General features: G+C 38.9%; 2 protein-coding genes across 7 annotated transcripts; one reads left to right on the forward strand and one right to left on the reverse strand.

Annotated features, from left to right (window-relative positions):
* The first annotated feature begins 461 nt into the window (after positions 1-461).
* Positions 462-5,940, forward strand: primpol (primase and polymerase (DNA-directed)). Its single transcript, XM_055040788.1, has 14 exons — positions 462-641; positions 1,565-1,778; positions 1,861-1,955; positions 2,056-2,194; positions 2,672-2,819; positions 2,903-2,999; positions 3,077-3,201; positions 3,785-3,947; positions 4,039-4,136; positions 4,389-4,475; positions 4,766-4,874; positions 4,953-5,029; positions 5,140-5,186; positions 5,284-5,940. The coding sequence occupies exons 2-14, from the start codon at positions 1,605-1,607 to the stop codon at positions 5,500-5,502; spliced, it is 1,578 nt and encodes a 525-aa protein (XP_054896763.1). The 5' UTR covers positions 462-641; positions 1,565-1,604; the 3' UTR covers positions 5,503-5,940.
* A 238-nt stretch (positions 5,941-6,178) lies between these two features.
* Positions 6,179-25,041, reverse strand: acsl1a (acyl-CoA synthetase long chain family member 1a). 6 transcript variants are annotated; one of them, XM_055041209.1, is made up of 22 exons: positions 18,023-18,118; positions 17,180-17,386; positions 14,844-15,056; positions 14,089-14,206; positions 13,938-14,002; positions 13,756-13,857; positions 13,239-13,338; positions 12,985-13,160; positions 12,868-12,900; positions 12,670-12,721; positions 12,516-12,589; positions 11,929-12,006; positions 10,361-10,495; positions 10,102-10,236; positions 9,824-9,919; positions 9,288-9,360; positions 9,096-9,184; positions 8,323-8,439; positions 8,091-8,234; positions 7,887-7,988; positions 7,737-7,808; positions 6,179-7,578 (listed from the first exon to the last, which is right to left on the reverse strand). In XM_055041209.1, exons 3-22 carry the CDS (start codon positions 15,036-15,038, stop codon positions 7,438-7,440), a joined length of 2,097 nt encoding a protein of 698 aa, XP_054897184.1. In that variant the 5' UTR covers positions 15,039-15,056; positions 17,180-17,386; positions 18,023-18,118; the 3' UTR covers positions 6,179-7,437. The 6 variants fall into 6 exon arrangements, with proteins under 6 accessions (XP_054897184.1, XP_054897181.1, XP_054897182.1 ...); XM_055041206.1 differs by having other exon boundaries at positions 17,152-17,386; XM_055041207.1 differs by lacking the exons at positions 17,180-17,386; positions 18,023-18,118 and adding an exon at positions 24,957-25,041.
* Between the last annotated feature and the right edge of the window lie 1,816 nt (positions 25,042-26,857).

A 26,857-nucleotide genomic window follows, 5' to 3' on the forward strand; every position in this document is an offset into this window, starting at 1 on the left:
TGAACGAGACCATCAGTTGTATGTGAGCGGGGGCGCGGACGGCCATGGTTTCGTTGAACTACCGAATAACATACAACTTTACACAGTGTGTTAATTTCAAGACTGTTAATGGCATTGTAAGAGATGATAACGTTAAGGTTGCGATTAAAAACGCAACATTATTTTGCTGTATATTTGGAGCTAAATCACGTGACTAGAGGAAGTCCATTTCCGGTTTGCGAAGCGCCAAAACAGAAACGTCTGTTTACGTCGAGTTGCACGCAGAAGCTGGACGGAGGCTCGGTGGAAACAGGTGGACATTTTTCTCGTAAACACAACGTTAACGTAACGAACCGAGCTACTAGGCGCAGAGTCTCCTATCTAAGCTAACAAGTTAATTTATTAGCAGTTCCTGAGAGGAAGGTTTTTCTTCCTGAGGCTTCAGTTTGATTTATTTTTACTTTTCCAATCCCACGCCTAATTAAACCAAAACATAGGTTTAGTTCTGCTTGAAATGTACCTTACATAGGAAAAAACAAGAAAAAAACATTCTTCTCTGTTGTCTTATTCAGTGTTGCATCACAGTGAAGTAGAAGGAAACATGACCTTTTGATCCAATGTTAATGATAAAACCTCCACTTTGCTGCAGGCACAGTGTTTTGGTGAGTTTCCATCATCATGACACATAAACGCTGATATCTTTGCCCATTCTTCTAGGCAAAAAGGTTAAAGCTCCGTGAGATTGGCTGGAACTCCAGTCTGTAGGTTTTGACATATCATAATTGTTGCTCTATCTGTATTTTTATGGTCATTGTCCTGCTGGAAGGTGAGCAGGGATGAATCTGCAACCTTTACAATCCTAAAAGCCAAGTTTTTCTTTTTTTGTTCCCATTTCTAACGGGCCTTATGATAGAATTCATTTTCATAAAAAAATGTATTTTTATGGCCAGAATGTACTTTATCGTAATGAATGAATGAATGCTTAATTAACATAGTGTGCCATGATGCTTCAATATGAGTTCCTCTTAAGATCTTCACTGATCAACTGGATTCATGAAATTACTCACAATTGGGTCCCTTTGAATGTAACAGGTTGCACTGGGTTTTATTGTAGGGAGTGAAAGTAAAAGGGAGGAATATAAATGAATGCCGCACTCTGTAGATTTTTATTTGTAAAAGAAAAAAGAATACTATTTACTTCTTCTTCACAAATAAGCTCTCTAGTGGTGGTATGAATGCTTTTCTTTGTAAATCTTGCAAAAAAGGCGAAATGATGATCAAAAAATCTAATCCGAGAAACGTCTTATAGTCTTGCTGCTGTCTTGTTATTTAAGTAGACTAGGATAGGATCAAAGCTTTTAAAAGTCTCATTTTAAAAAGTAAAAACAATACATTTTCTCCTTGAGGAAAAATGTTTTACACATTTAAAATGTTACAGGTTAACTCACCAAAGCCGTACATTGTCATTGTTTACCAACACTTAGCATTTCCTTCCAAGGGCATTTGAACTTGGTTTTCTTCTAATTTTTTGGATTATGCTGTTAAGACAGAAAATTGTGCAAAAACTCTTTTTTTTTCTTTGCAGACTCATTGAATTGCATGTAAGTGGTTACCAGGACCTGAGGATGAGCAGGTGGGGAGAGAGGCTGAAGAAGGTGGAGCGGCTGGCTCTGTCGTTTCAGCAGAACCCCTTGACGACGCCGTACAAACCTCGGCTGTGGCCGAACCAGCCCTCCTCTGTCTGGAAACTCTTCCCTCGACAAAACCTGGCCATCAGCTTCGCTCACAGCTGCAAAGAGGTACCTCTTTAATGAGCAATGTGTCGCTCACTCTGTGTGAGGAGCGGAAGCAGCCAACGCGTGTCATTTGTTTGATTTACAGGCTGTTCATGTTTTTGCACTTGAAAAAGAAAAAGCTTTGTTGGGTCAAAGGATTTACCTGGTCACAAGTTACAGCGAACTGTGGCATTATTACAGGTAATATTCAGAAATGTTTTTGCCACTGACTTTCTGTTGTTTCTGTCTTTTTCACCTAAAAATGACCTCAAATGACAGTTTGTACCTCTACATTTTCTAGGGTGTACCCGCAGTCCTTGATGCATTGTTATGAGGTGATACCAGAGGGGGCGGTGTGTAAGCTGTACTTCGACTTGGAGTTTCACAAACCTTCAAACAAAGGGTCTGATGGAAACTCTATGGTTTCCCTGTTCATCAAGGTTGGCAACATTTGAATGCTCATGATAATAATCAGACATTTGTGTCAACTTTTGCTTCAGCCCATCTGGTTGAAAGTTTGACCTGCTGTGTGTTCAGAGCATCTATTGCACATATTGTTATTTGGAACGAGCGGCTTCGCTGGCCTTCCTGTGATGTGGAACCAGTCTCCCTGTTCTCCTCTGACATGGCATTCTCGTACATGCAACTGAAGATTTCTGAATATTTTTATAAAACCCAGCCAATAATTGAGTGTGATGCTCATGTGTTATCAGACGTTTCAGAAATATTCACACCAAGCGCACTAAAATCCAATTTTTTCCTCATCGATTTGAACTTCATTAAGTTGTCTTCCCCAGCATTCAGTTGCTGCCTCGTGATTGGCTGTTTGTGGGAACAAACCGATGAACAGGTGTATCTAATAAAGTGGCCCCTGAGTATGTTGCCTAAACGTTGCCTTTGTTGCTGTGTCTTGGCAGTATGTCTGTGACAAGTTGGTGGAAGTTTATGGGATTGAATGCTGTGTGAAAAATGTGCTGAACCTGGACTCCAGCACGGAGGAAAAGTTCAGCCGACATCTTATCTTCATGCTACAAAATGCAGCTTTTAAAGACAACATCCATGTTGGTATGTGGAGCCTCAGATGGAGACCGTAAAATGGGGGTTTTCCATTGATTATTGATCTGATATTCCTTATTATTATCTTTTAGGTAGATTCATCCATGCTATTCTTCAACCCGTAATAAGCAAGCTCAAAAGCGACAGCCGTCTTCATAAAGGGGACATTTCACCGACAGACTACAGGCAGTCCGTTTTCTTTTTAAGACTTGTCAAAATAAATGTCCACTTATCATAACCTTGTGTAAATCTTCTTCTCATTGCAGCACAAATATTGATGCTGAACTGGCTCAGAGTCCAGATATGAAAAGGCAGAAACAGGAAGTGAGAGATCTCAGCTTCCTGCTGGTGAAAAACAAGGACGGTCGTAACGGCCTTTTTGTTGATCTGGGTGAGATGAACCACAGTGTTTTATTTAAAAAAAAAACAAAATGAACAAATCACTCAATATTAAATGTATTTAAATTTATACATATGTTTTTTTTATAAAAAAAAAAATCAGGTTTTAGGATTGAGTTGAGAACAAAACGGATGAAGATAAAAACCTGCCTAAAGTTTTCCAAAGATAGATATTGATTAGAACTTTTTTTTGTTTGTTTTAATAACATCAAAGCTTTTGTGGCCCTCAGATCTTTGTGAATTCACCCATGGGTGGGAATAGGGCCAAAATTAAAAAACAAATTATCACCTCAAGTTTTAGTTTTTAAATTAGATTACGATAAGAAACCTTTCCCAGAAGACCAAAGAGCTCTGGCGGGTGTGCAAAGTGAAAACAGATGATGATCATTCAAAGCTTTAAAGTCATTCAAATGAACTTTAAAAGAATCTTGTCAGCATTGTTACATTTTTTCATTTCTTTTTATGAATGAACATTAGAGTGATAAGTCTAAGGAAAATTTATGCCAGCGGACTCTTTGTAAATAGTTTTATATCTTAAATGTCTGGATTTTATTCATATGAATTTACACAAACAGGTGTGTACACCAAGAACAGGAACTTTCGGCTGTACAAGTCCTCAAAGGTGGGGAGGAACGCAGCATTCACCGTGGCTGAAGACAACCAGTTCACTGGCAAACCTGCCAAAGGAAAGTCTGCTGAAGAAAATGTCTTCCTGGCATCTTTAGTGTGTAACATCAGGTACATTTGAGCTTTCGAAATGTTTTAAACTTAAAGGTGGTTGACGTTTGGACCGACACTTGTTTTTTAATTTTTTTTTTTTTTTTATTAGTTTCACGGGCCAGAGGATTCTTACATGGGACGATCCAGAAACAAAAGAAGTTAAAAATCCAACAGCACACAGTCACCTGGGTCTCGATTCAAATCAAGGTAATGCCAAACTTAATTTAACAACATTTCTTTTCTCCAAATCATTATGCACTGGTCTGTGTTGATCGTCTGCTAAACAGTGAAGTTGGAAAGTCTTTGATAGATTCTTTCCCCTTCAAAATGGTAAATATTTTTTGTTTTATGTCATAGAAGTTTTCGAGCTTGCAAGAAAGCACTGAGCAAATGGTGCGAAGGGTTATGTTTTATTATTTTGAATACTTTCGCTCAAAACTGCTTTTTTATTTCTGACAGGCACATTTTCTGGCTGCCTGTCCTCTCCTTACAAAGAAGTGGACAACTTTGTGTTTACCTTGGTCAGAAAGGATGGGGTTCAGGGAAGTAAGTCTGACCACAAGCAGCACTTCTGAAAAACCTGTTTTCTTTTCAAATAATAACAAACAAAAAAAACAACAAACAATATTTTTATTCAATTTCAGCAGAAATTCAATTCAATCCTTTATATTAAACTAGATGGGAAATGTCTCTTACCATTAGTTTATAACTTCTGTAATCATATCTTGCACCACTATATTCTAATTCGAGCATTTTGTAGGTTTTTCAACATTAAGTTGTTGTCAGAGACGTACTTGGGGCCCAGATCTCTGAATCTGTCTTCCTGAACTCACCAGGCATTCGACGATGGAACTACTTTGCTGCAGACCAACTTCTCGTTTATGACATCGCCAAATATCGCTGGTGTGAAAACATCAGCAGGTTCCATAAGAGCAACAACATCATGTCAGTTTGACACCTTGCTTCCAGCTGAGTGCTTTCTGGGCTGCAGTTGTTCTCATTTGGCCGCCTCCTCCTTTGCAGGATTGTTGTGGACCTTAAAGAGGAGGTCTGGTACCAGAAGTGTCATGATCCAGACTGCAGGAACTTCAGGTCCTCAAGTATGCCTGATCTTTTTTTTTGTTGTTGTTGTTGAATGGAAAATTTCAAAATAAAAGTACCTTTGAAGGAAGAAGTTGTAAAGTGGTGATGGAAGCATTTTCTGTCGCAGGTTTCCCACTTCCACAAGAGATCTGTGTCAGCTACATCCTGACTCTGGTGACTCCATATCAACATGTGTTACAGCAAATGAATAAAAAACGAAAGACTTTTTGTATTTGTATCAGAATTAGCAGGTCTTCTTTCTCCCTGACAGGATGAGGAGGATCAGGCGTACCTAATGGACGACACTGGCAACATTGAACCCAGCCAGCCCCCAAACAGCTCCGTGCATCCGACAGAGGAGACTCCTGAAGTGTGGGGAGATGAGCAGGACGAGCGTGAATTTTTAAAGAGTCTGAATGATTTTGAACAAAAAAGTACTGAGATCTCAGATGAGCTTCTACTCACATGTGTGGCAGACTTTGACTCCTAGCAGGCGACAAAGATCGGTGCTTCCAGTCGCCACAGCAGAACGTACTCCGAAACAAATCATAGTTTAAAACAACTTCTCAAACTTATTGACTCAGGATAAATGGCAATAAAAGACTATTAAGACACATTTTGTAAAAAGAAATAATACTGCAGTCACTTTAATGTTCTTATAACTTAATGTGCAATAATCTGTTCATTAAATGTTTCTGAAGTCCAAACAGAATTGCATCTTTTATAGATTTGTAATCAAAAAGTGTCCTATTAAATGACAAATGCAACAGAGCTTCACAAAAATGTTGAAAGATATTTTATTTGACAACAATCCAATTACTTCTGACAAAGAAAATTTTATTCCACCCCTCAAAATTTATTTTACAAGAGACATAAAAATGCAGCAGAGCTGATAATGTCAGATATTATATATTGAGTTGTGCAGACAATGGCTCTAAATTGAAATTAGACATTTTGTTTTTAGGCAACATGAAGATTTCAGACCATCACACAAACACTTCTGAGTTAACTATGCCGTCTTCCAGGAAATCACACGAAAACATCCTCCTTCTAAACATGTCATATATATATATATATATATATATATATATATATATATATATATATATATATATATATATATATATATATATATATATATATATATATATATATATATACAAGCTTAAAAAACTTATCTTGAAACCTCTGGCATCTATTTTTTTTAATATAAAACTTTAAAATTGATACAGGAAAGTGCCATTTTAGTAAATATTAGCAGCGCATCTTTAAAATTTACCACAATTTCAAGTTTTGACCAATTTCACCAACTCAAAATAAACAACATCAACAGAAATGCTATAAATCTCTTCCTTTAAAGATATTTCAATTTATAATTTCTATGTTCTAAGCTGTTCCTTATTAAAAACATTTCATCTGTAAAGCTGTTGAGGTGAACAGAGTTGTCTTGAGTTAATAGGTTTAATGCTACTATCCTGCGTTTTCATACTTTTGTATGTGAACAAGAGAAGCTGAACATTTACAAAGGCACCAAATTTGATCATTTTATGATCAGTCCTCAAAAAAATAGTCATTGTTGCTTCATGCTTCATGTTATGTGGTTTGTTTTTTCTTTCAAGATGAAGGTCAGAAGCAGCACAAGCTCTTTAGGGGACATGTTGAGAAATGTCTGAGACAGAACGAGACAACAGTTTCACTGATCATATTACAGCAAATATGTTCTCTTTTATCCTTTTGTTTTCAACCTCTTCAAACCTGATCTTTGGAAATCTCTGCGCTAATCAAGACCAACATCTTAAGTCAGTCGTGTTGTTTTTAAAGAGACGTCCTTGCTTGTATAATACAGCTACATTAACTATTTTACATGCACTATACAAAAACAAAGGCACATGAACCCTAACAGGCTCTTACCTAAACTTCTCTTTATACATCCTAACCAACTCCACCCTTCAGCCTTCAATGCTGAGACACACAGGAATGCAGGAGATTATAACTACAGAGTCTCAGACATGCTAATCTGCATACAAATATAGTTTTTCAGGACAAAAAAAACTATTTACAGGCATGGTGATCACATTAAATACCAACTTAAATAGCTCACCAAATCATTAAATAGCTTGGCATATAAATAGTTGTGGTTGAGTCAATGTAAAAGCACTTCAGAATATTTTCTCCTAGAATAAAAAAAGTCAAAACCATTCTTTTAGTTGCTGAAATTTTCTGGCAGTGAAGACATGAGGAGTTCAGGTTTCAATTTTCAAGAGTTTTGTGCAATTATTCACGTATGAAGTTGACATTCATTCCCCTATTTGTTTGACACGACTAGAAAATCATTTGAATTATCACCAGGTAGACAAAATACACAGAATCTTCTCAAGAAGCGGTTGTTTGCATGGCCATGCTGTGCTAGTTACTTGGTTCCAGCTCACATTTTGATTTTGGCATAAAGTTCATCAATCTGCTCTCTGAAGTGACTCCGGAGCTCGTTCCTCTTGGCCTTCAGGGTGGGGGTCAGCAGACCGTTTTGAACAGAAAACATCTCGGGATGTAATGCGATGTCTCTCACCTACAGAGGAACAGAGGGATCAAAATAAATGAGCAGATGGTTTACCTTTGGTTCTACATCTGTTTTCATGTCCATTCAAACTGGTGAAATACGTTGCTGCATCACTTCTACAAAGTTTTTTGACATTTGACGGAAATATTTTGGCTAACATTAGATACCTGTTCAAAAGACTTTAGTCCACCTTCTTTGCCCAAAATAAAAATGTCCTCCAGAATGGCCGCCTTGACATCCTTAAATGGAAGAAAAAACATGTCGGACCTGAAATCTAGAGTTGTGTGATTAGACAGCAGCGTTTTATTAAATCAAACCTTGTTCCCGCACAGCTCAAGGTAAGATCCTTCAAATCCTTTTTTCTTGGCCCAAATAGGTAAAAAGTCTGGATCCGGTACCACTATCCCCACCAGACATGCCTAAAATCCAAGAAAGACCAAAGTTAAATTGAGCAAAATAGTTGTAGCATTACAAACAGGTAAATTTCTTTAAAATGTAATGCATCTGGATGAATAATTAACCTTTAAGCTATCCCCATGAACAAATATCTGAGCCACTGGATCGCTGCGGTTGTAGATGGTCTCTATTTTCTCCGGGGCGATGTACTCTCCTTGTGCCAGCTTGAAAATGTGTTTCTTTCTGTCAATGATCTTCAGAATGCCATTCTGCAGCAAATCCAAAACACGTTTTTATAGCTTAAAACTTCCACATCTTCTGAATCATAATTTTATGTTCCAATTGCGTTTTACTCACTGGAAGCCATTTCCCAATGTCGCCTGTGTGCAGCCATCCATCCTTGTCGATTGCCTCTGCTGTTCTCTCAGGGTCTTTCAAGTAGCCCTTGAATACGTTTGGTCCTTTGACACACACCTGCATTGAAGCACGGGTTACAGATCGAAATTTCACGCCAAAAGGCAAAAAGTCTCTCCAACACTCAGTTTAAGACAATTTTGTCTAAATCTACGAAAGAATCGTGGCTTTTGACTCAGAAACAAACCACTACTTCTTTACCTTCTTTAATGTATTAAATCTAACTGCGCATACTTTATGGTATCTTCTGTTTTCACAGTTTATGTTGATTTCTTTCTATAAGAGTATGCTAAAAATGCTTCAATGTACCAATCGTAATTATTTTTTCAGGCCTAAGATTTTTTCTATGTATTAAATCCATAAAAACTGAGAACTGCCATCATTTTGGTCTACAAATACCTCAACCAACAGTGTGTGCCTTGTTGGACTTTGACTTTAGACTTAATGAAAACCGGGTAAAATTTAGGGACACGTGCTTTAATGTGTAAATGGGAATAATCTTGCAATTCATTCATAATCTGTTGAATTCAAAACTTTTATCTCCATCATTGAGATTAATGGACAATAGTTTTTAAACTCCACAGCTGAATTAAAGCAAAGCTTACACAAATGAGTTTGTAGGTTTTACAGTCTTCAAGGGAAAAAAAAATTGTCAGTATATCAAATACCAGTTTCCTGGAAACCAGTAAAAACTCTGGTTAAAGGTTAATCCTCACCTCTCCTTCTCCATTTGCTGCTAGGTAATTCATTTCTGTCACATCCACTAGTTTTACCGCATTGCATGGCAGAGGAGGCCCAACGTGACCTGAGGACACAACATTTATGTTAAGTTTCATTTTTGTTTGCACATTCTTGTCCTCAGATGCTACATTTACTCATAACTTATTTAAAGTTTAAGAAACTTTTACCTGCTGACCAGTCCCCAGGCATGGACATGGTGCACCCAGCAGTGCATTCGGTCTGGCCGTAGCCTTCGTAAAACTGTAAGAAGAGATTTTACTGGTGACATGAAGTCAAGTGAACTTCTTTAGTTCAGTAAATAGTGATATCAGTTATTAGAAATATTTATATGGACCACTTATCATATTTGGGGACTGGTGTCTTTCTCCATAAATAAATTAAATTATTAATTAAAAGTCCAAATAATTTCTGTGAATTTTTAAAAGCCCCGAGGCTTTTAAATGGATCGGCCATATTTTCTTCCACCATTGGCTCAAATTTAGCTTCTTTCGCCTTCCCATTAACTCCAACTTCCCTGTCTCTAACAAAAATACTTCCCACAGCGTGATGCTGCCGACCCCATGTTTATCTTTGAGGTGTGTGTTATTGCAATATTGCTTATAACCAGTCAAATCACTCTGCCTAGAGTTCGTGAAAACACTTTGACTCCAATCAGAACGAGAAATATATTTCTATCCAGGTAAACACAGAAGTTGTGACTGACCTGGCAGCCGAGAGCGGCCCGTAGGAAAGTCAGGATGGTTGGAGAGACAGGGGCTGCTCCGGTGATCATGAGTCTGACCCGGCCGCCCAGGCTCATCTGTGGAGATTAAATTCATGCTGAAGTGTAAATGTTTCAAAGAACGTGACCTTATTGTTGATCAAGACGGTTACATCAAGCTGTGCTGACAATCTACTGCTGAGCATGCTGTGTCCTGAGACCTGGCGAAATGTTTTTAAAGTGTATGGTTTCATCAGAACAAAATGTGTCTATTTTCTAACCTGTACTTTTTTGAAGATGAGTTTATCCCACATGCTGTCCTTCCTCATCACCCCATTTTTCAGCTCAGATTCCTTCCTTCTGAAGGCGAAATCCAGCAGCCATCTTTTGAGAGGTGTGTTGGCCTGGCTGAACACCTGTCGAGAAATGAGAATATCTCAGGTTTTCCACATCATTGAGGTGAACGAACTAAATAAAGCAACACAATAGATACATAAAGGCGAGGCAGAGTAATAGAAGAGACATCAAGCGTTGTCTGACCTTGTCAAACATGCGGTTGAGGAGACGCGGGACGACGGGGAAAACTGTTGGCTGCAGAGTTTTCAGATCATCCATTAGGAGTCGAATGTCTCCTTGGAAGTAGCCGATCCGTGCCCCGTGGATAAGGACGACACCCTGACAAAGAAAACATTCTATTTATTTCTGTGGCGAATCAAATCTTACATTTTTTGGCCACAAGAAGGCAGCATTTTACACATCAATTTTAGTTAGTGGACATTATTCCATCACACCCAATTTCTAACTTTTAGTAAACTAGTGCTGCCACAAGTTTTAGAGCCACTTCAGAACTTGTGAAGAATACAGATTGCTTGAATTTTGTTCAGCTGGTCTTATCGTGAAATAAAACTTCATTTAACACAGACGCTATGAATGGTTCAAGAAAGGCAGCGCAATAGGGAGACCTCATGACTTGGCAGAGGAGCCATGGCTGTGCAGACACATACATGTATGCACTGTTCCTTTTAACCTTTATTTTACTTCCTGTAAAGTTTATGTATCTGTCCTTAATGTCTACACGTTGTGAGTGCTTGAAACAGAAGTCAAATTTCTTATTTGCACACACAATTTTGTCCAATAAAGCTGATTACTGGACAATTCAGCTGCACATGCAGCTCCGGAGAAGGAATCCAGCTGAGCGAGTGAGGATGCACCGAATGCGGTGTCATCGGGAAGGAAGCAATTAACCCGGCATGGTTTAGAGCTGACAGGCAGTTACATCAACTGGCTGGCATCACTGCTTTTTCCCCTTGATGTTTGGATAACAGGATGGGTTTGTTGCTCAAGATAAGCCTGGAAGTAACTGATCACTGATGTGGTGCAATAAGGAACTGCTGCTTTTGTTTTAACTTGCTCCATATCAACATTTTCAAATGCAGGCGTGTATGCCGACTGGCTGACAGCTGACATCAGCGGATTCAGAAGACAAAGCAGTTGGTCTGCAGTGAGCACGGCCTGGCATGAGATTCTCAAGGTTTCATAATTTTGAGTAAAAATACGCTTGGAAAAAGTTGTTCATGTGCTCTGGATGAAAAGACACACAACCATTTTCTTCACATCACTGCCTAGAGTTAAATTTGACTAAATCTTTTCCTGTTTTGTCAGAATTATTAAAACTATTTCTAGTTTCTAAATGGCAGAAAGTTCGATTTCTTAAACATGTGATCACAGCGGCTGACCTGTGATTCTGCTCTCCTCCCCAGTTAGTTGATCTCCTAAATCTTAAGTATGAAACTCTTCACCAATCTTTCCCACAAGAACAACATCATTTATTTGTACATCTTTTAAATATATGAAGTGGCATATAAACTATTTGCTTGCGTACGCTCACACCGATGCTTCATTTGCCAGAATATTACAGCTTTCTATTCAAAAACACTTTATTAACCCCAAAAGTAAATTAAACAGACTTCACATCTCTGCACTGGTTAAAAGGATAAAAAAAAAAAATGAGGCTCTGTTAACCTTGCTATAAAGCTAAAAGTAGTCCTCCACTAATAACAAATAATTGTTGCAAATATTAAGTACAGTACATTAGGTCCACAACATACCTGCACAACCCGTTCAAACATGTGAGCTAGCGGGAGATATGATATATGGATGTCATGGAGGTTCAGCATGCAGTGTATCTGCAGGGGACACAAAGAAAACACATGCAGGTATGCAAGTCAGATCACTCAGGTACTGTACCTCCACCACCCTCTCAAACATGTGGGCCAGAGGGAGGAAGGAGATGAGCACATCTTTGGGACTGGGCTTCAGTGTGCCCTGAGCAACAGGTCACATGGGTTCAGGGGGGCAGTGGAGGGGCGCAGGACGGAGAGGGAATCAGAGACAGTCAAACAGAGGCAAATAGCATCAAACTAATCCAGCCACACCTAAAAACGCCTTGCAAAAAGTGTTAATAGCCCTGGAAGGTTTTGACGTTTTGTTCCGTTACCACGTAATGTTCAAAGGTAAAACACAATGCAGTGCATAGGTAGAAAGTGGAATGGCATTTTTCACAATTAAAATTGTGAAAAGTTTATGGAGACTAACGTGAATATGCTTTGATCTAAATCATTTGATCATAGCTCTGACAGCACCTTTCAGCTGCTGTCGTGTTGCAAGGGGAACAAACTTTTTTTCTTTTTTTTACCTGTGTTACTTTAATGAACGCTGCGGTGTTGGAGATTACATTTCCATGAGTAAGCATTGCACCTTTAGGGTTTCCTGCATTAAAAACATAAAAGCTCAGAAAAATACATCTTGTAGTGTGAAAAGCATCCAAGTAGCCTGATTCCTGGGCTTACCTGTAGTTCCAGATGTAAAGCAGATGATTGCCAGGTCATTTGGTTTGGGAGGCTGTAGTTAAGATGACAGATGTTGCTCATTTTTTGGATCAAAGTGTGCATTGTAATGTCTTACAGATGGAGTTTTAATAATAATATTAGCATCTTCAGAATCAGGAGCTCCGTCTTGCTTATCAGGTCAGAACCGTTTCTACTCACCGTTGGTTTCTGATGATTGGCTTCACCGATGGCCTGAAAAGCAAGCAGAACAAAACTCTCAACGTAAGTGAAGAAGTTTACATTTTTTTATGGGACAGAAACAAGTCAGACCCTTACCTCAAACTCCTTCAGACTGAGAATCTCAACCCCGCTCTGTGTTCCTCGGCTCACCAGATCCTCGTCAAAAGCTTCCATGAGAACGATGGTCTTCACGGTCTTCCCCTGTCCGCCGATGCAGTCCAGAATCATCCGAGCCTTTTCGGCTACGTCACATATCACCGTTGAAATGGTCGCTGAAACAGAGACATACTGAGTGGTTGAACTTTTCAGTTCCTGGTCCACAGCACGTGATGGAGGAATTTGTTTTTTACCTTTTTCAATAATGTAGCCGATGGCCTCTGTGCCGAGTGTGTCGTACAGCGGGACTGCAACCAAGCTGTATGTGTAACAGGCCAGCTCTGAAATCGTCCACTGTGGCAAAAACAGAGCAGATGGGTTTGATTAATTTAATTCAATATTATTATTGCACTGAAGAAAGGCTGCCATGTCAGAAGCACAGTATGCAACTATTTGTAGAAAGACGGATGGAGAGAAAATAAGTTAAACGTGAATAATCAAAACATGATAGCAATTTTAAAGTTTACAGTCTCTAAATATTTGACTTACAGCACATTATAGCAGCTTTTTGCCATACATCACAGCTAAGAGGCTGAAAAAGTATTACATCTTTACCACTAGCCAGAAGATATTTTTCACTAGAGTCCCTATGTATAAATAAATTGAATGAAAATGAATAAATAAAAGAGATTGTTGCATGTACAAGAAGACTGATATCAAATGGAAATCAAACAAAAGCAATGACTTGTTAAAAAAAAACATTTGCGTTACCTCGGGTCTGTTTTGTGAAAAGATGCCAATGAACTTGTCGCCTGTGTGAAGGTGACCTCTGTGAAGAAGGGCAGAACCGATGTGCTGTGCTCTGTCCACAACCTTATCAAAAACAGGACATTAAAAAAAAGTACATTTGAGTTTAAGCAGGCGTTTCCTTTCAGCAGCACTCTGCAGCTTACCTCTTGATAAGACAGCCACTCATACGGTTGATTTGGCTTCCTCGACCCAAGGCAAGGTCCATTATCTACCACAGAAAACAGAGGTGGTATCCTGACTCCGTTTGGTCTCTTCTGGTGTTTTCAGAGACAACATATTAGCACAGAAACTCACTTGACACCCTGAGTCCTCGCTGGAACACCTCATAAATTGTTTGTGCGTCACTGTAATAATGTGTCAAGTACTCGCCGTCGCTGTCATTTAGGACTGACCTTCTGGCACGATCTCCCCCCTAAGAAGAGCAAAATAACATCCACAGAGACGTGACAGGATGAGTCCTGCATCCCTGCAATCAATCAAGACTATAAACATTTTTGTCAGCAATATCTGGCAACATTTTTTAGAGAAGAGGCACCAACCGGACTCTGGTCATTTCTGGCTGGTCAAATAAAGTTTCAGATTTGTTTTATTCTAGTCTTTAAATGCATCAAAACTGGCAACCAGCTACAGTTTCACATGTTCCAATCAACAATAGCTGGATAAATAGGAATAATCTTGCCCTTGTTTTCACTTAAATTCAAGATAATAAAAGAAACTGCAGTAGATTTCTTCTCAATGTTCTGCTATGATTTACAAATAAAATCAGCAATACTGATTTGAAGAAACCAGAAATCGATATCAGCCAAGAAAAACCTGGCTGATGGAAATCCAAAGATCCCTGAAACCAATTTCCTGCAGAGATTACGTCACCAGCTGCGAGATAAACTGTTCCTCATTCCTGCAGTATGAGATCAGCTGCTTATGAATCCTCACTCTTATAACTGGGCGGAGGATTGATTGTACCAGAACACCCTACTGGTAAGAACGTCAGACTGAAAAAAAAAATGGTGACAAAACAAAGAAGGAAAGAAAAACTTGTGAAAACTCACAGGTATTTCCAGTGACTGCACTGTAAGATCGCATGGTGGCTTGAGAGCCTTCGGTCTGGAGGCAAACCAGTAGGTGGTGATGGCGGCGAAGGCGCCCATACCCATGAGGGCATTCGTAGGAAAGCCTCGGACATACTGTCGAAAGTCGTCCAGCTCTGGAATCCGCAGCTGTCTGAGGACTTCCTGAGCCTGCATGGCTGATATGAACTGAACCTGCACAGACACAGAGGAAGCCATTCAGACTGACCACTGACCTATTAGTGGATCTTAAAGTGTTCTTTATTCATACAGATAGATTTTTGAAAAACACGTCTAACAGTAATTATGGCTTCATCCTAATAGAGCAAGCATTTATCTTTTTAAACTCTGTCTTTTAAACTGAGAACACGACCACAGTTTAAATAAAGTCAGATAATTTGTTGGTAATTAAGATGAATAGGTTCCATAAATATTGTTCAATAATTTCAAATACAAACCAGAAGTACCCTGTAAAACAAGCAACACTTGTTTTAAAGTGTTACTGTAAAATGTTCATATTTCAAAGAAAAAAAAAACTTCAGTAATATACCAGTTTTTTGTTTTTTTTGCTTTAGTTTAGGTTGCTAAGTAATTCTGGAAATAAAATGGAAAACGTACTTTCACCCAAAACCAGAATAACAACACAAACAACCAGCAACAGCTCCTCACTGGAATCGAAATTTGTCTAAATAAAAACTCAGTTTTCAATAAACAGCAGCGTCATTGTCCCGTTGATGTGCCAGTCTGGGCCAAAACTCAGCTGTCAAGCAGATGGCGTCTCATTTGACACCACAACATTTCTGTATACAAAGGAGGTTATTGTTACTTCAGTGACTGCAAACTCTTAGCGGCGAAGCAAGGACAAATTATCAACCCCTCACTATCGTGCTGGAGAGCTGTTGTGAGGTGTTTTAAGGCCACACCTGGAACACATTGCTTTCTTGTTTGACACAATGGTAAAGTCAAAAGAAATCAGCTAAGCAATATGAAAAAGTGGAGCTGCACAATACTGGCTCATCCTTGGGAACAATTCACAGCTGGCCAGTTCGACCTGAATTTGATGAACACCCAAGCAGATCTACAAGTACTCAATGGAGTTGAAGTGAGGACTGCAAGACGGTCCGTCCAAACTTTGCTGTTAGTCTCTGATAAAGCCTTCTGAAGTGACACTGCCTGCAACACTCGGCTTTCCTGTGGCAATAATACTTTCCTATTGGCAAAGAAGATTGATAACACTTGGATAGATCCAACTCACATAATCAAATCTACTGCTAAACCTATTCTTATTTTTCATTGCAAATGTGGCACCATTTAAAGAGAAATAAATGAAAAAGGACAAAGAAAAAATTTGGATCTCAGTTTATCAGAGCTATTTCAGATCTGAGAAGATGCTAACTTAGCACATACAACCTCTTGAAATATATTTGGCAAGTCAATTAGGAGGGACACAATTTTAATACTAAGGTAGATCTTGTAGTACTAATAAAATGTTATTCTAAAGCTACTGAGCTTTTATGTGCACATATATTGACTTGCAACTACCTTGTAATTGGCTTGCACTAAAATAATAATTCTGGTAGAAACATCCTGAGGAAGGCTTGAGCTAAACAAGTACTTTCCTTTTCTCTGGGCTCCGTGAAATATTGCATTTTACCTGATATGACGTCTATTGTGTTCTTTTGGTGCTTTGACGTAGGTGCTACAATCTAAATCCCTCAATGTTTGAGTCATTTCTTAAGTTTGTGTTTCTGTTTATGACATGGATATCTAATCCTGACATGTTGATGGAAAAACAAGAACCAGGAGACACAAAAGAACAGAACAGGATAAAATTGAGCTTCGGGTATATATCCACAGAGAACCGCGTTAATGACTAAGTGGTGATTCAACACTGTGGTCTTGGGCTTTTAGAAATACCTCATCACATGAACATCCAATGATGCAAACTTTTGTTGTGTCCTCCCTTTTCACAGCAATCATGCACTGAAATATTTGAGTTTCTGCTGGAATGCTCTTATGACCCAGAAATGTGTCGGTCAGAGCAGAATCAGACAATTTGGGTGAGCAATTTGTTTTTAAAATGAATAAACATGTTTGAATAAAAGGTTAGGTCTATGCTTTGATGCATATATATATGTATTGTAGCTCCATTATTCCAATGATGTATGCATACTTTATGTGTGACATTATGTGTTTTAAGATCTTAAAATACATAATCAGCGTCTTTCACTTTTTAAAGCTCCATCTAAAGCCCTCTCATTCACACTGATTCTTTTCAATCGCTGCTTACGAAAGGAAGGATGTGACCTCTTGTTTACCAGCTGTGCGTAGGAAGGAAATCCGACTCCACACACGTTTTCTGCTCTCAAGCCTCCACAGAGATATAAGGAAACCACCACAGATGTTCAACCACTTGCTTCAGGAGGGGATGAAAGCTTTCTGCTTGGAATATTTCTGAGGTGAAGTCACTGGGCTGAAACTTCCTTTAAATAATAAGTCGGCCCCGCTAATGTTCCGCAGCAGAGCTAAGAAAGAAATATTCAAATCAGACGTGGCAGAACTTGTGGCCAGACAGCTCTATTGCTCTGGAGCTTAAAGCAGAAACAATACGGTTGGTAATAAGAACCGTCTCAGAGTTTTTAAAGAAATGCACTCACGCATATTTCTAATACTTTATTTTTGTTATAAACCTCTGAGGACATTCAGGTCAACTGACCTGACCTCTGCAGTGAAGGTAAATGAAGTCATAGAGGTAACAAATGACTTCTCACCTACTTCTATTATTACCCTGAAGCACATGACAAATGAGACTAGTGCCAACTGGAGCAAAGTACTTCCGAGCAGATGCCAAACAAAAGTTAGATTAAACACTTAATGCTGAAATAAATAAAACATAAATATCAATTGACTTTATTTACTGACTACAAAACAGAGGAGTAAGCCATTGAAAATGGTTTAGCTTGTCGAAGACAGAAGAAATAAAAGGACTAATGAATGTTTTTTTTAAATCCCACACACCTGCTACTTTTTAGCCCAATGTGAAAGATGTATGATCATATTACTAAGTCAACTCATTTGAACTGAAATTCACTTTAACAGATTATCAGACAGCGCTGCTCAGATTATCGACACGCTGACATTTAATTCCTGTCTGTACTCACAGAGCGTAAATGAAGACGGGCCGAAGCTGTGTTTCAGAGTGAAGAGGTCCTGTCATCTGAAAGGCCTGGCAGTGCTGCGGCTGCTATTTGGATAGACTTGCGCTGTCCTCTAATAGACCTCTGAAGTTCTCACAACTATGAATAGCAGAAACACGCCCCTCATCAAACAGAAACACAGACGCGTGAGACGCAGCAAGCTGCTCGTTGCAGAGTCACGCAGCTGACAGGTTGAAGCAAACCCACAGATTGGATTCCCCTTTTGTTCGCCTCAAACACACCAGACGTGCTGTCAGATTTTCGTCCCACTCAGCTCAAATTTAAACCAAAAATTAGAATAACATCCAAAACTTTGGGTGTTTGTTTACATTTGTTGCAATTTTACAGCGCAAGAAAAAAGGTGATGATGTCCACAGTGATTTAAATACTTGTTTCCACAGATGTTTCGGAGTGTGACACAAACATGAGGCATTATTTGGGCACTGTGTGTAGTCTTCTTGCTGGGGGATACCAAAACACCTGAAAGTAGTTCAACAAAGACAATTAGCCTAAGCATCTATCTTGAGGTGGTGTTAGCAAGGAATGGGTTGGTTGTCAAAACTGAAGGCTGGAGCCTTTAAAAAGTTGTAGTTTCAAAATACCTAGAATTATTCACCAAACTTTTCCTGCAGTTTAAATCCCTTTTAAGAAGAAGTCAGAGAAGGTACTAAAGGGATGGGGGTCTCCCTTCCTGCCTATTGCTGCACACTGCTGGCCAGCTGGCTGGAAGACAGTTAATAAATATTTCCCTCACTTATAAAAAAAAAAAAAAAAGCCAAAGTTTGGAAAACATTTTTTTACTTCATCTACAGATTAGCTATGTGAAAAGTGAAATATTTTTGGTTTTACAGAAAAAAAAATATTTTGATTCAAATATTTTCTAGGAGAAAAAGCAAAGACTGAAAGCAGATGAGTATCAGGAAACGTAGAACAACTGAGCAGGAGTCCATTTATTATGTTACATTAATTAGGTAGAATATTGATAAAAACAATATCTATAAACATTTTTTTTACATATGTGATCAATAGTTTGATGACAGAACTTACAAATCAGAAAATGTCAGTCATGTATTAAAGACACCACTTTTTTGTCAGCAGTGTTAAAGTGATAAAGTTTTAGAACAACATATTTTTATATGTTGCTTTAGACTTGCCTTTGTTTGTACAATGAACAAATTAAATTTTTTTATTTTATAGTATTCACTAAAATATGAACTTTGCCATACATCTGCCTTCCTAAAGGCATGTTCTTATGCATTTGTCATTCTGAAGAGTAAGTAAGAAGCGATCACTATATCACATAATAGTACTAATAAGAGTTAGACCACAAAAAAGTATTTCACTAAATTGTAAGTGTAAATTATAAGCATTTGTGTTTCTACTAGTTTTGGCATCAGTGATTAAAAAACAAGTTCTTTCACCCACTAAAAAACTGAAAGATGGGATTTTTCAACATTTTTCTGTTATCTATTAAAAAATTTTTGTCCAAGAAGTGTGTGAATCGCTGTATGATACGATAACAAAAAATTCTGCTCCTTAAGAATTTAACAATTTAACAAAAATCTAAACAATTTAATTTCATCACTTGACCGTTTTCAAGTGAGATAAGACAAATTTGTAGCAAAGATGTTAAATGAAAATACAAGCAACCGTCAGAGACTGCATCCTGCAGATTACATGTGCTAACAGTTGTTGGAGGTGAAAGGTAGTCCAAAAAACCTCCCCACCCACCTCCTCTCTCCATACTTGGCCTGGAAGACTCACAAGCCAATGGCAGAGCAAGTTCACAAGTCACACCACACTCCAGCACAAGACACTGGGATTGGACAGGGGGGAGGGCAGAAAGGTCATTTGACACAGAACATGAAGACAGGCTGGCAGCTCGAAGGCACATTGTAGCTTCGCTGTTAACACAAGAGCCACTTCAGACGCAGTCAGAAAGTTAGAGTGATATGACACAATGGTAGTCAGACACACTTGATTTCCTCTACAATATTTCACTTCTTGCAAAGAAGAGAAATATCTGTACTTTACAGGAAGTCGCACAAAAATATCTGAGTGACACAGTAGAAATCCCAGTGTGAAACATGACCAAATGGACAAAACTGGAAGCAAACTGTAGCTCATCTTGTGCACCAATGTTAACCGATGACTTCTCCACCTTTTTTTGCAACAAGCATATGAGGTTTTCACACTGTGGTTTAGTAGGGACACTACTGAAACTAAAGATGCACCCATTGGCTCAGTGATTAATTCACAACCAGCACACCCTGCCCCATAAGGAACATCCCAACAAAATGACCAAATTGCTATATAAATCTCTTTCCATCTACATTTACAGGCTAATGCTTCAAGGCAAAGCCAGACCAGTTGAGCTTGTTTTCCAAAGGTGAGTGAACAGAGACTGTCTGAAAATGGCAGGACAGCTGACACCTTGCAACCAGTCACACAGAGAGGCCTGCTGCTTGTCACTGTGTGGCTGTCAGATGGCTGGTGAAGCTCATGTGGCCGCAGTGTGATGTCTTTTCTGCACTTCCTGACTCATGTCCACCCTACACCCAATCACTTTCAGCCCCGGTTTTAGGAACCAAAGGCTGACCTTGGACAAGACGACCACACCGAGTAGTGCAGGTCCTGCCCCCAATGATGAAACCTCACACTGCTGCTCACATGAGGCACAGCCTGGAAATGCATAGAGCGGGAAGGTCGGAGGAGGGGTTAGTGAAGTAGAGCAAAGGTCACATGTCTGCCAAGAGCTCCCAACCAGCAAAGAGCCAGGACACACATCATTCTTAGTGCAAATCGAAGAGAGAGTACCATCACACTGATTACACTGTAATCAAACATATTTCAACTGTTTCTTTTTTCAGAACTGATGACAGATGAACAGAGGGAGCTCTTGCTTTAGGGGTGCACTGAGGAATCGGCTGCCTTTATGCCCTGGCTGGTGATCAACTGGTTGGAAGCTAAAAATGGTATCTTGTAAACAAAGCATGCCCAAGATCTATCAGGTGGCAACGAAAAGTCTTTGGTGGGAAAACTAGAATTGACTAAATGAAACTCAAGGTCAGCCATTTTCAGCTTCATCACACCATTTCAAGTCAACTTTAAAAGTTGAAAAAAAAGAAAGGATGCTTCAGGAAAGCTTTAATTTTATTGCAAAACAGCAGATTTTACCAGAGGTACAAACTTTGTTATGTGCTTAGATATAATTTTTTACAGTGAAATCAGTTAAATAGGTGAGGGTGTTACATCAGAAATCAGCCAAAGGGTATCTCTGATCTGAGCACTCAAGTCAACTTTCAGCACCTGAGATGACATTTGGTTCAACACTGAAAAAAGCAGAACAAGAAAACAGTTTTTTTTTAGGACTTCCAGGTAGGTCATTCCACTCTATAACCATGCAGATCAGATTTGTTTATCCTGCAAGGTAATTTCTGCTCTCACAAGGGTTTTTTTTTTTTTTTCCAACTTATTGTAGTCAAGGTACAAGAGTTAAAGATTGTTGGGACGATGACAATCAGTCTTAAAACATGATCTTACTTTTCTGCTGTGAAGGTGACACAAAAAAGCTGATTGTGCTGTCAACATCAGCTCTTTTAGCCTGCTCTAAGTCCCACAACAGACAGAGTCATGCTGGTGTTCTCAAATGACAGAGAACGCCGTAATAACAGGGTCGCAGAGCCACAATCTCTCCCTCTGTTTGCTATAAAGAAATCTGCTCCTGTGCTCAAAGGGAAAACATGTGACTTCTCCACTGTCATTTTACTGTCTCTCTGTTGACCACGGATGTGGAAAAACTGCACTGCTTGGTCAATTGAAAAGAAGAAAAAAGAAGGACACCTCACTCAGTCTGCATTCCGCAGATTCCTGTAAAAGGAAGTTTAATTTAAAATACCTGCAGTGTCTGCACCTTGTCTGCCTGAATCTGTCTAAAACTAGCTGAAGACATTCACAGAAGGGCTTCTGCAAAAAGTATATTTCTTTAAAGTGTATTGTAGATTTTTTTTTTTTTTATGGTGCAGGAATCTCCACATTTTGCCTCATAAAATGCATTAGACATAGCAAATTGTTTCTCCTGACAGGGAGTAATATCAATTTCTTGTACTTGCCCAAAAAGAGTCTCCACTTGAATCTAACAGTTGTAGAATCTGGAGGGAGATGAAGATTAGGATGATGGTTAAGAGGCCTTCCAACCTCAAACACTTGGAGTTCATCGACAAAGATAAATTCCCAACATACCAGTGAAAATATGCAAAAAGCTGGTGAACTTGTCAAGATTTTTCCATTAATTATTGACAAGGATATTAATTTGTTTTAATTAAAATAAAAACATATGCATGTGTTTCTTTTCAAACTTAATGGTCCTTTCATGCTGTTTTATCCTCCTCTGTAAGAGGTCTGTCTCATTGGTGTCAGCAACAAAATTGTTGATTGAATCAAATAGGTTTTACATCTAAATCTGCAATTGCTATGAATAATTTCGGGCTTAACCGCCTATGTTTTCTGCATGTTTATAGAATACAACCATCAATACCGAACCTAAATAAAAAACAAACATTAAATTATCTTGTACTTGGCATTTGCAAACTGAAGTAAAGGTTTTCCAAGCAGCAGAACACAAAAATATACAATTATTTTTTTCCTTAATATTGCTTCTTGTACAGAGTTTTTCTGTGGTAGAAATCTCACAAGATTGACTTTCTGTGTGTCTTTGTGTGCTTCAAGGACGCCTTCAAATTGGATTTCTGGCAGCACAAAGAATGTTTCAAACCATGCTCAGGCCTGATAATGCAGGCCAGCATAGTTCAAACAACACTAACCCAACAATTTATCAGTAAATATATTGAGGTGTGAAATATTATGAACATTCTCCATTCTGGATGTTACATTTTTATGGTTAAACTACGTTGTTCTGTCATGTGACAATTAAAAAGATAATTGTTTGTTGTTTATTTACCCCAAACAATGAAGGACGAAATGAAAATAATTCAACACCAATTATAATTTCTGCAACAGCAGAAGCACCGTTTTTCTGTAAAGCTAAGATTTGTTGAAATTTAAATTATTCAGCTGCAAAATAAATAAAAAAATAATAATAACAATAAATTGGGGAGTTCTTTTTGGAGCTCCTTCAGTCAAAAAAAAAGGATTTGTTAGACGGTTTGGGCCCCTGAATTTAAACACACCACTGTCTGTGGATTTCCACTGGTTGCTTGGCAACTGTATTCACCATGAGATGCAACAATGACCCTGAAAACTGAACATTACTTGCATCAGCATCCTTTCAGTCAAGTGAAACATGAAATTCATTTAGACTTTTCAAGCTCATGAATAAAGATGCTGATGCCAGAAACATTTAGACTTGGGTTTGGTGAGAGAAGAACCTTAAAGGAGCTTCATCATCATCCTCAAAGACTGCCAACAACCAGATCAGATCAGACATCAAAGTACTTCCACATGATGCAATGAAAAGACACTGAAATGATGCTCTACAATAGCATTAAAGTCAGCGAGTTGTTTTATGGACATTGATTCTATTAGTAATTAGTGCTTTACCTGCCAAGCTAGTGATAACTGAGTTGAACATTTAGTTTTTGACCAAAGAATTGATTACAAAGTCAAAATAGCCCGGCAATATTTCAACAAATTCAAGAATTTTTTTTGAAAATATTTTCACAGAATATATATTTTGATATTCAGCTGCAACAGTTTTTCAGTTAAAGTATTATTGGACATTATAAGGTCAGAGAGTTGTAACTTTAAACCTTTGTATGCAGCATCAAACCCATAACCAAAACAGGTTGTATTAAGTCAACAGAGCCACACCCGTCTAAAGCTTACAAAGGACTATCAAATGACCTATTTTAAACCTAACCGCATTTGGGGTGCGTTTGAGAATACCAATTGCAAACTCACATTTTAGATATTTACCATCGCATTGTTGCAAATAATTGTTCCTCATGTTATTATTCACAGCTTTAAAAAAAGGTAGACAGAATAGTCAAGGACCTCTAATACTATTTGAAATGGCAAAACAAAGTAAAAGAACCAAAACATACATTTTTTGTTGCCATATTGTAACCTACAGTTATAAAAAAAACATCGTTACAGAAAGCCAGTTTTTATTTCAAAATAAAATACCTAATTTAAACAGTAAGCGGAGATGTGTATGTAAAGATTTTTTTGGCATCTCATAATATCTGATATAAAACAGGTAAAAAAAAAGAAAGAAAGAAAAAACTGTGACGCAGTCACAGCTCCTGTTAATATCACCAAACTTACTTCCTCATGCGAGGACGTCATGCTTAACTACTCAAGCGCGCGCACACACGCACACACACAGTTATGATGGAAGTGGCGGGATGCCAGAACATGAACTGAAAGATAAAGGTTTCATTAATCTTCCGACACACTCCTGGTACCAAGTATTAAACCAAACGGCAAACAGATGGACGGCGTTTATGCAACAAAGCCGGATGGAAACGGGTCCAGAAAGAAACAGCAAAGTTTTGCAGACGGAGTGGATAGTTGCACACTGTGTACCAAATCATCCATGACGCAACGTGTCCATCCGCATCTATCTTCATTTCATAGCCTTCCTTCCTTCATGCGCGCGCTGGCTCTTCGCTCATATCGCCGCGTTTTGTGGTTTCAATCAGCTGAACACGCAGGTTAATGTGAAGAAAAAACGCAAATGAAGATGCGTCAAAAAAAAAAAAAGAAAAAAAAAGGGGAACAAAACGTGGCTCACTTCTTATGAAGACAACAATAACATCAACGTTTCAAACGCCCGCATTCTGCTTTATGAGGCGAAAAATCGCCATCTTGATCTCATATCTCCTCCACAGGCTGCCTGTGTGTGTGTGTTTGTTTTTTTAAATCTCAACGAACTAACCTGTGAGCAGCTGCAGACTTTATTGAGATTCTTCCAGAAGAAGCAACAGCAGCAGCGGCGGCGGAAGCCTGCGTTTTAGTTTCCCTGCTGCTGCTCTCAGCCAATAACAGGCGGGGTCACATGTTGCGTTACCAAAATACTGAGAGTGGCGCTCACCCATTGGCCGAAGGGTCGTGATAGCGACGGCTGCACACATTTCCAAAAAAATATGTGGCACATATAACCGTGTCTGCTGAAGTCAGAAGGCCTCTGCAGTCTCTGTGAAACATATTTTTAGCTTTCAGTCAGCTGTGTTTTGAACCAACTGAGGACAAAGCTCCATAATGATGATGGGAAATGTGAAAATATGAACCAGAGAGCGATTAGTATGTTGGTGTCGGTGCACCAGATGCTTGCCTGTCCCAGCTTAACTTGATAAATTAAGCTGGGACAGGCAAGTTGATAAGAGTGTCAGCAGCATCCACATCATCTGTGTGCCCAGGGCTCACTGCAGAACCAGCTCCATTGGACTGGATTGGGCTGCTTGTTTCTGCATCCTTAGAAATAAAGCAATTAGTCAGAGGTGACTACAAGTAAAAATTGCAGACTTTTATTGCTTAACATTACAATTTATACAAATTGAGCATAATGTTATGGGAAGAGATGATTCCTCCTGTTACTGCTTCAGCATAAGTGGGTGGAACTGGTCAGGAAGCAAGGGAAAAGTTCATAGCTGATGTGGGGGAAGGAAGAAAGAGGGGCAAGCATGCAGGTTTTTTGTGATGGCAAAATGATGAGGTGTTCCTGATCTGCAGTTGTCAGTTTCTGTCCGTCTGTCCGATGTGGTTTGAGGGAGTAATTGTGGTGAACTGGCAACAGGATTGCTACATTAACCTTTCCTCAAAATTCTACACACAAATATCCCATCAGAACAATACGGAAAAAAGTTTTTGAGATTTTCGCAGATTTATTGAAAATAGAAAATCAAGAAATCACACTTATGAGGTGAACAAGAATCCAGATCACTCTGTCAGAGCTGCAGCATTTCTCTGTAGAGGGAGGAGAACCGTCCACAAGGAAAACCATCTCTGCAAAAATTCACAAACATTCCTGCATGCCAAAACTCACTCTTTAATTAAAGTCACAAAGGTGCACCTTCAGGCACCTTTGCAAAAAGGTGCCTGAAGGACTCTCAGACCATAAGCAACAAGATTTCCTGATCTGATGAGACAAAGATCAAACTCTTTGGTATAAAGCTCATCACCAGGCCAATGCGGAGCAGCGTGGCAGCAGCTTCATGCTATCGGATGTTGTTATACATCCTGGGTGAAAACATGATCCAGAGTACTCTTGACTTCAAAATGGGGCGATGCTTCAGCAGGACAACGACCCAACGCACACGGCCAAGATATCACAGAAGACACTTCAGAACCACTCTGTGAATGTTCTGGAGGGACCAAGCCAGAGTCCAGACGTGGATTTGATGGAACATCTCTGGACAAAACTGAAAACTGCTGCACAGACATCCTTCACCCAAAGGGGCTGAGAGGTTCTGCAAAGAACAATGTGTGAAGTCAGCTCAGTTAGTGGTTCGTGTCAATTATTATGTTAATGCTATTTTTTTATTTTATATTTTCAATAAAACTTAAAAAATAACAAAAAAAATCCAGATGCACTGTACATTGAGATGCATTTAAGGCAGTGAAATGGAGAAAGATCTGACTCAGTTTAGGTGAATCGTCAAGCTCCTGCCTCTCATAGACCCAAACTTGAGATAGATGGGGACTGGTGAGAGAAAAAAAACATCCGACCCTCTCACTCACCCCTGGAGGGGCTGGTTTCCTCCACAATAAAAGTAGTTAAAGTTTATAAAGTTTTCACATAATAAACTAACGATACTTTTTCTTTGGTCAAACGTCACA

Source organism: Poeciliopsis prolifica, unplaced genomic scaffold (assembly GCF_027474105.1).
Source record: "Poeciliopsis prolifica strain line A6 unplaced genomic scaffold, Auburn_PproV2 SCAFFOLD016, whole genome shotgun sequence".
Classification (NCBI taxonomy): Eukaryota; Metazoa; Chordata; class Actinopteri; order Cyprinodontiformes; family Poeciliidae; genus Poeciliopsis; species Poeciliopsis prolifica.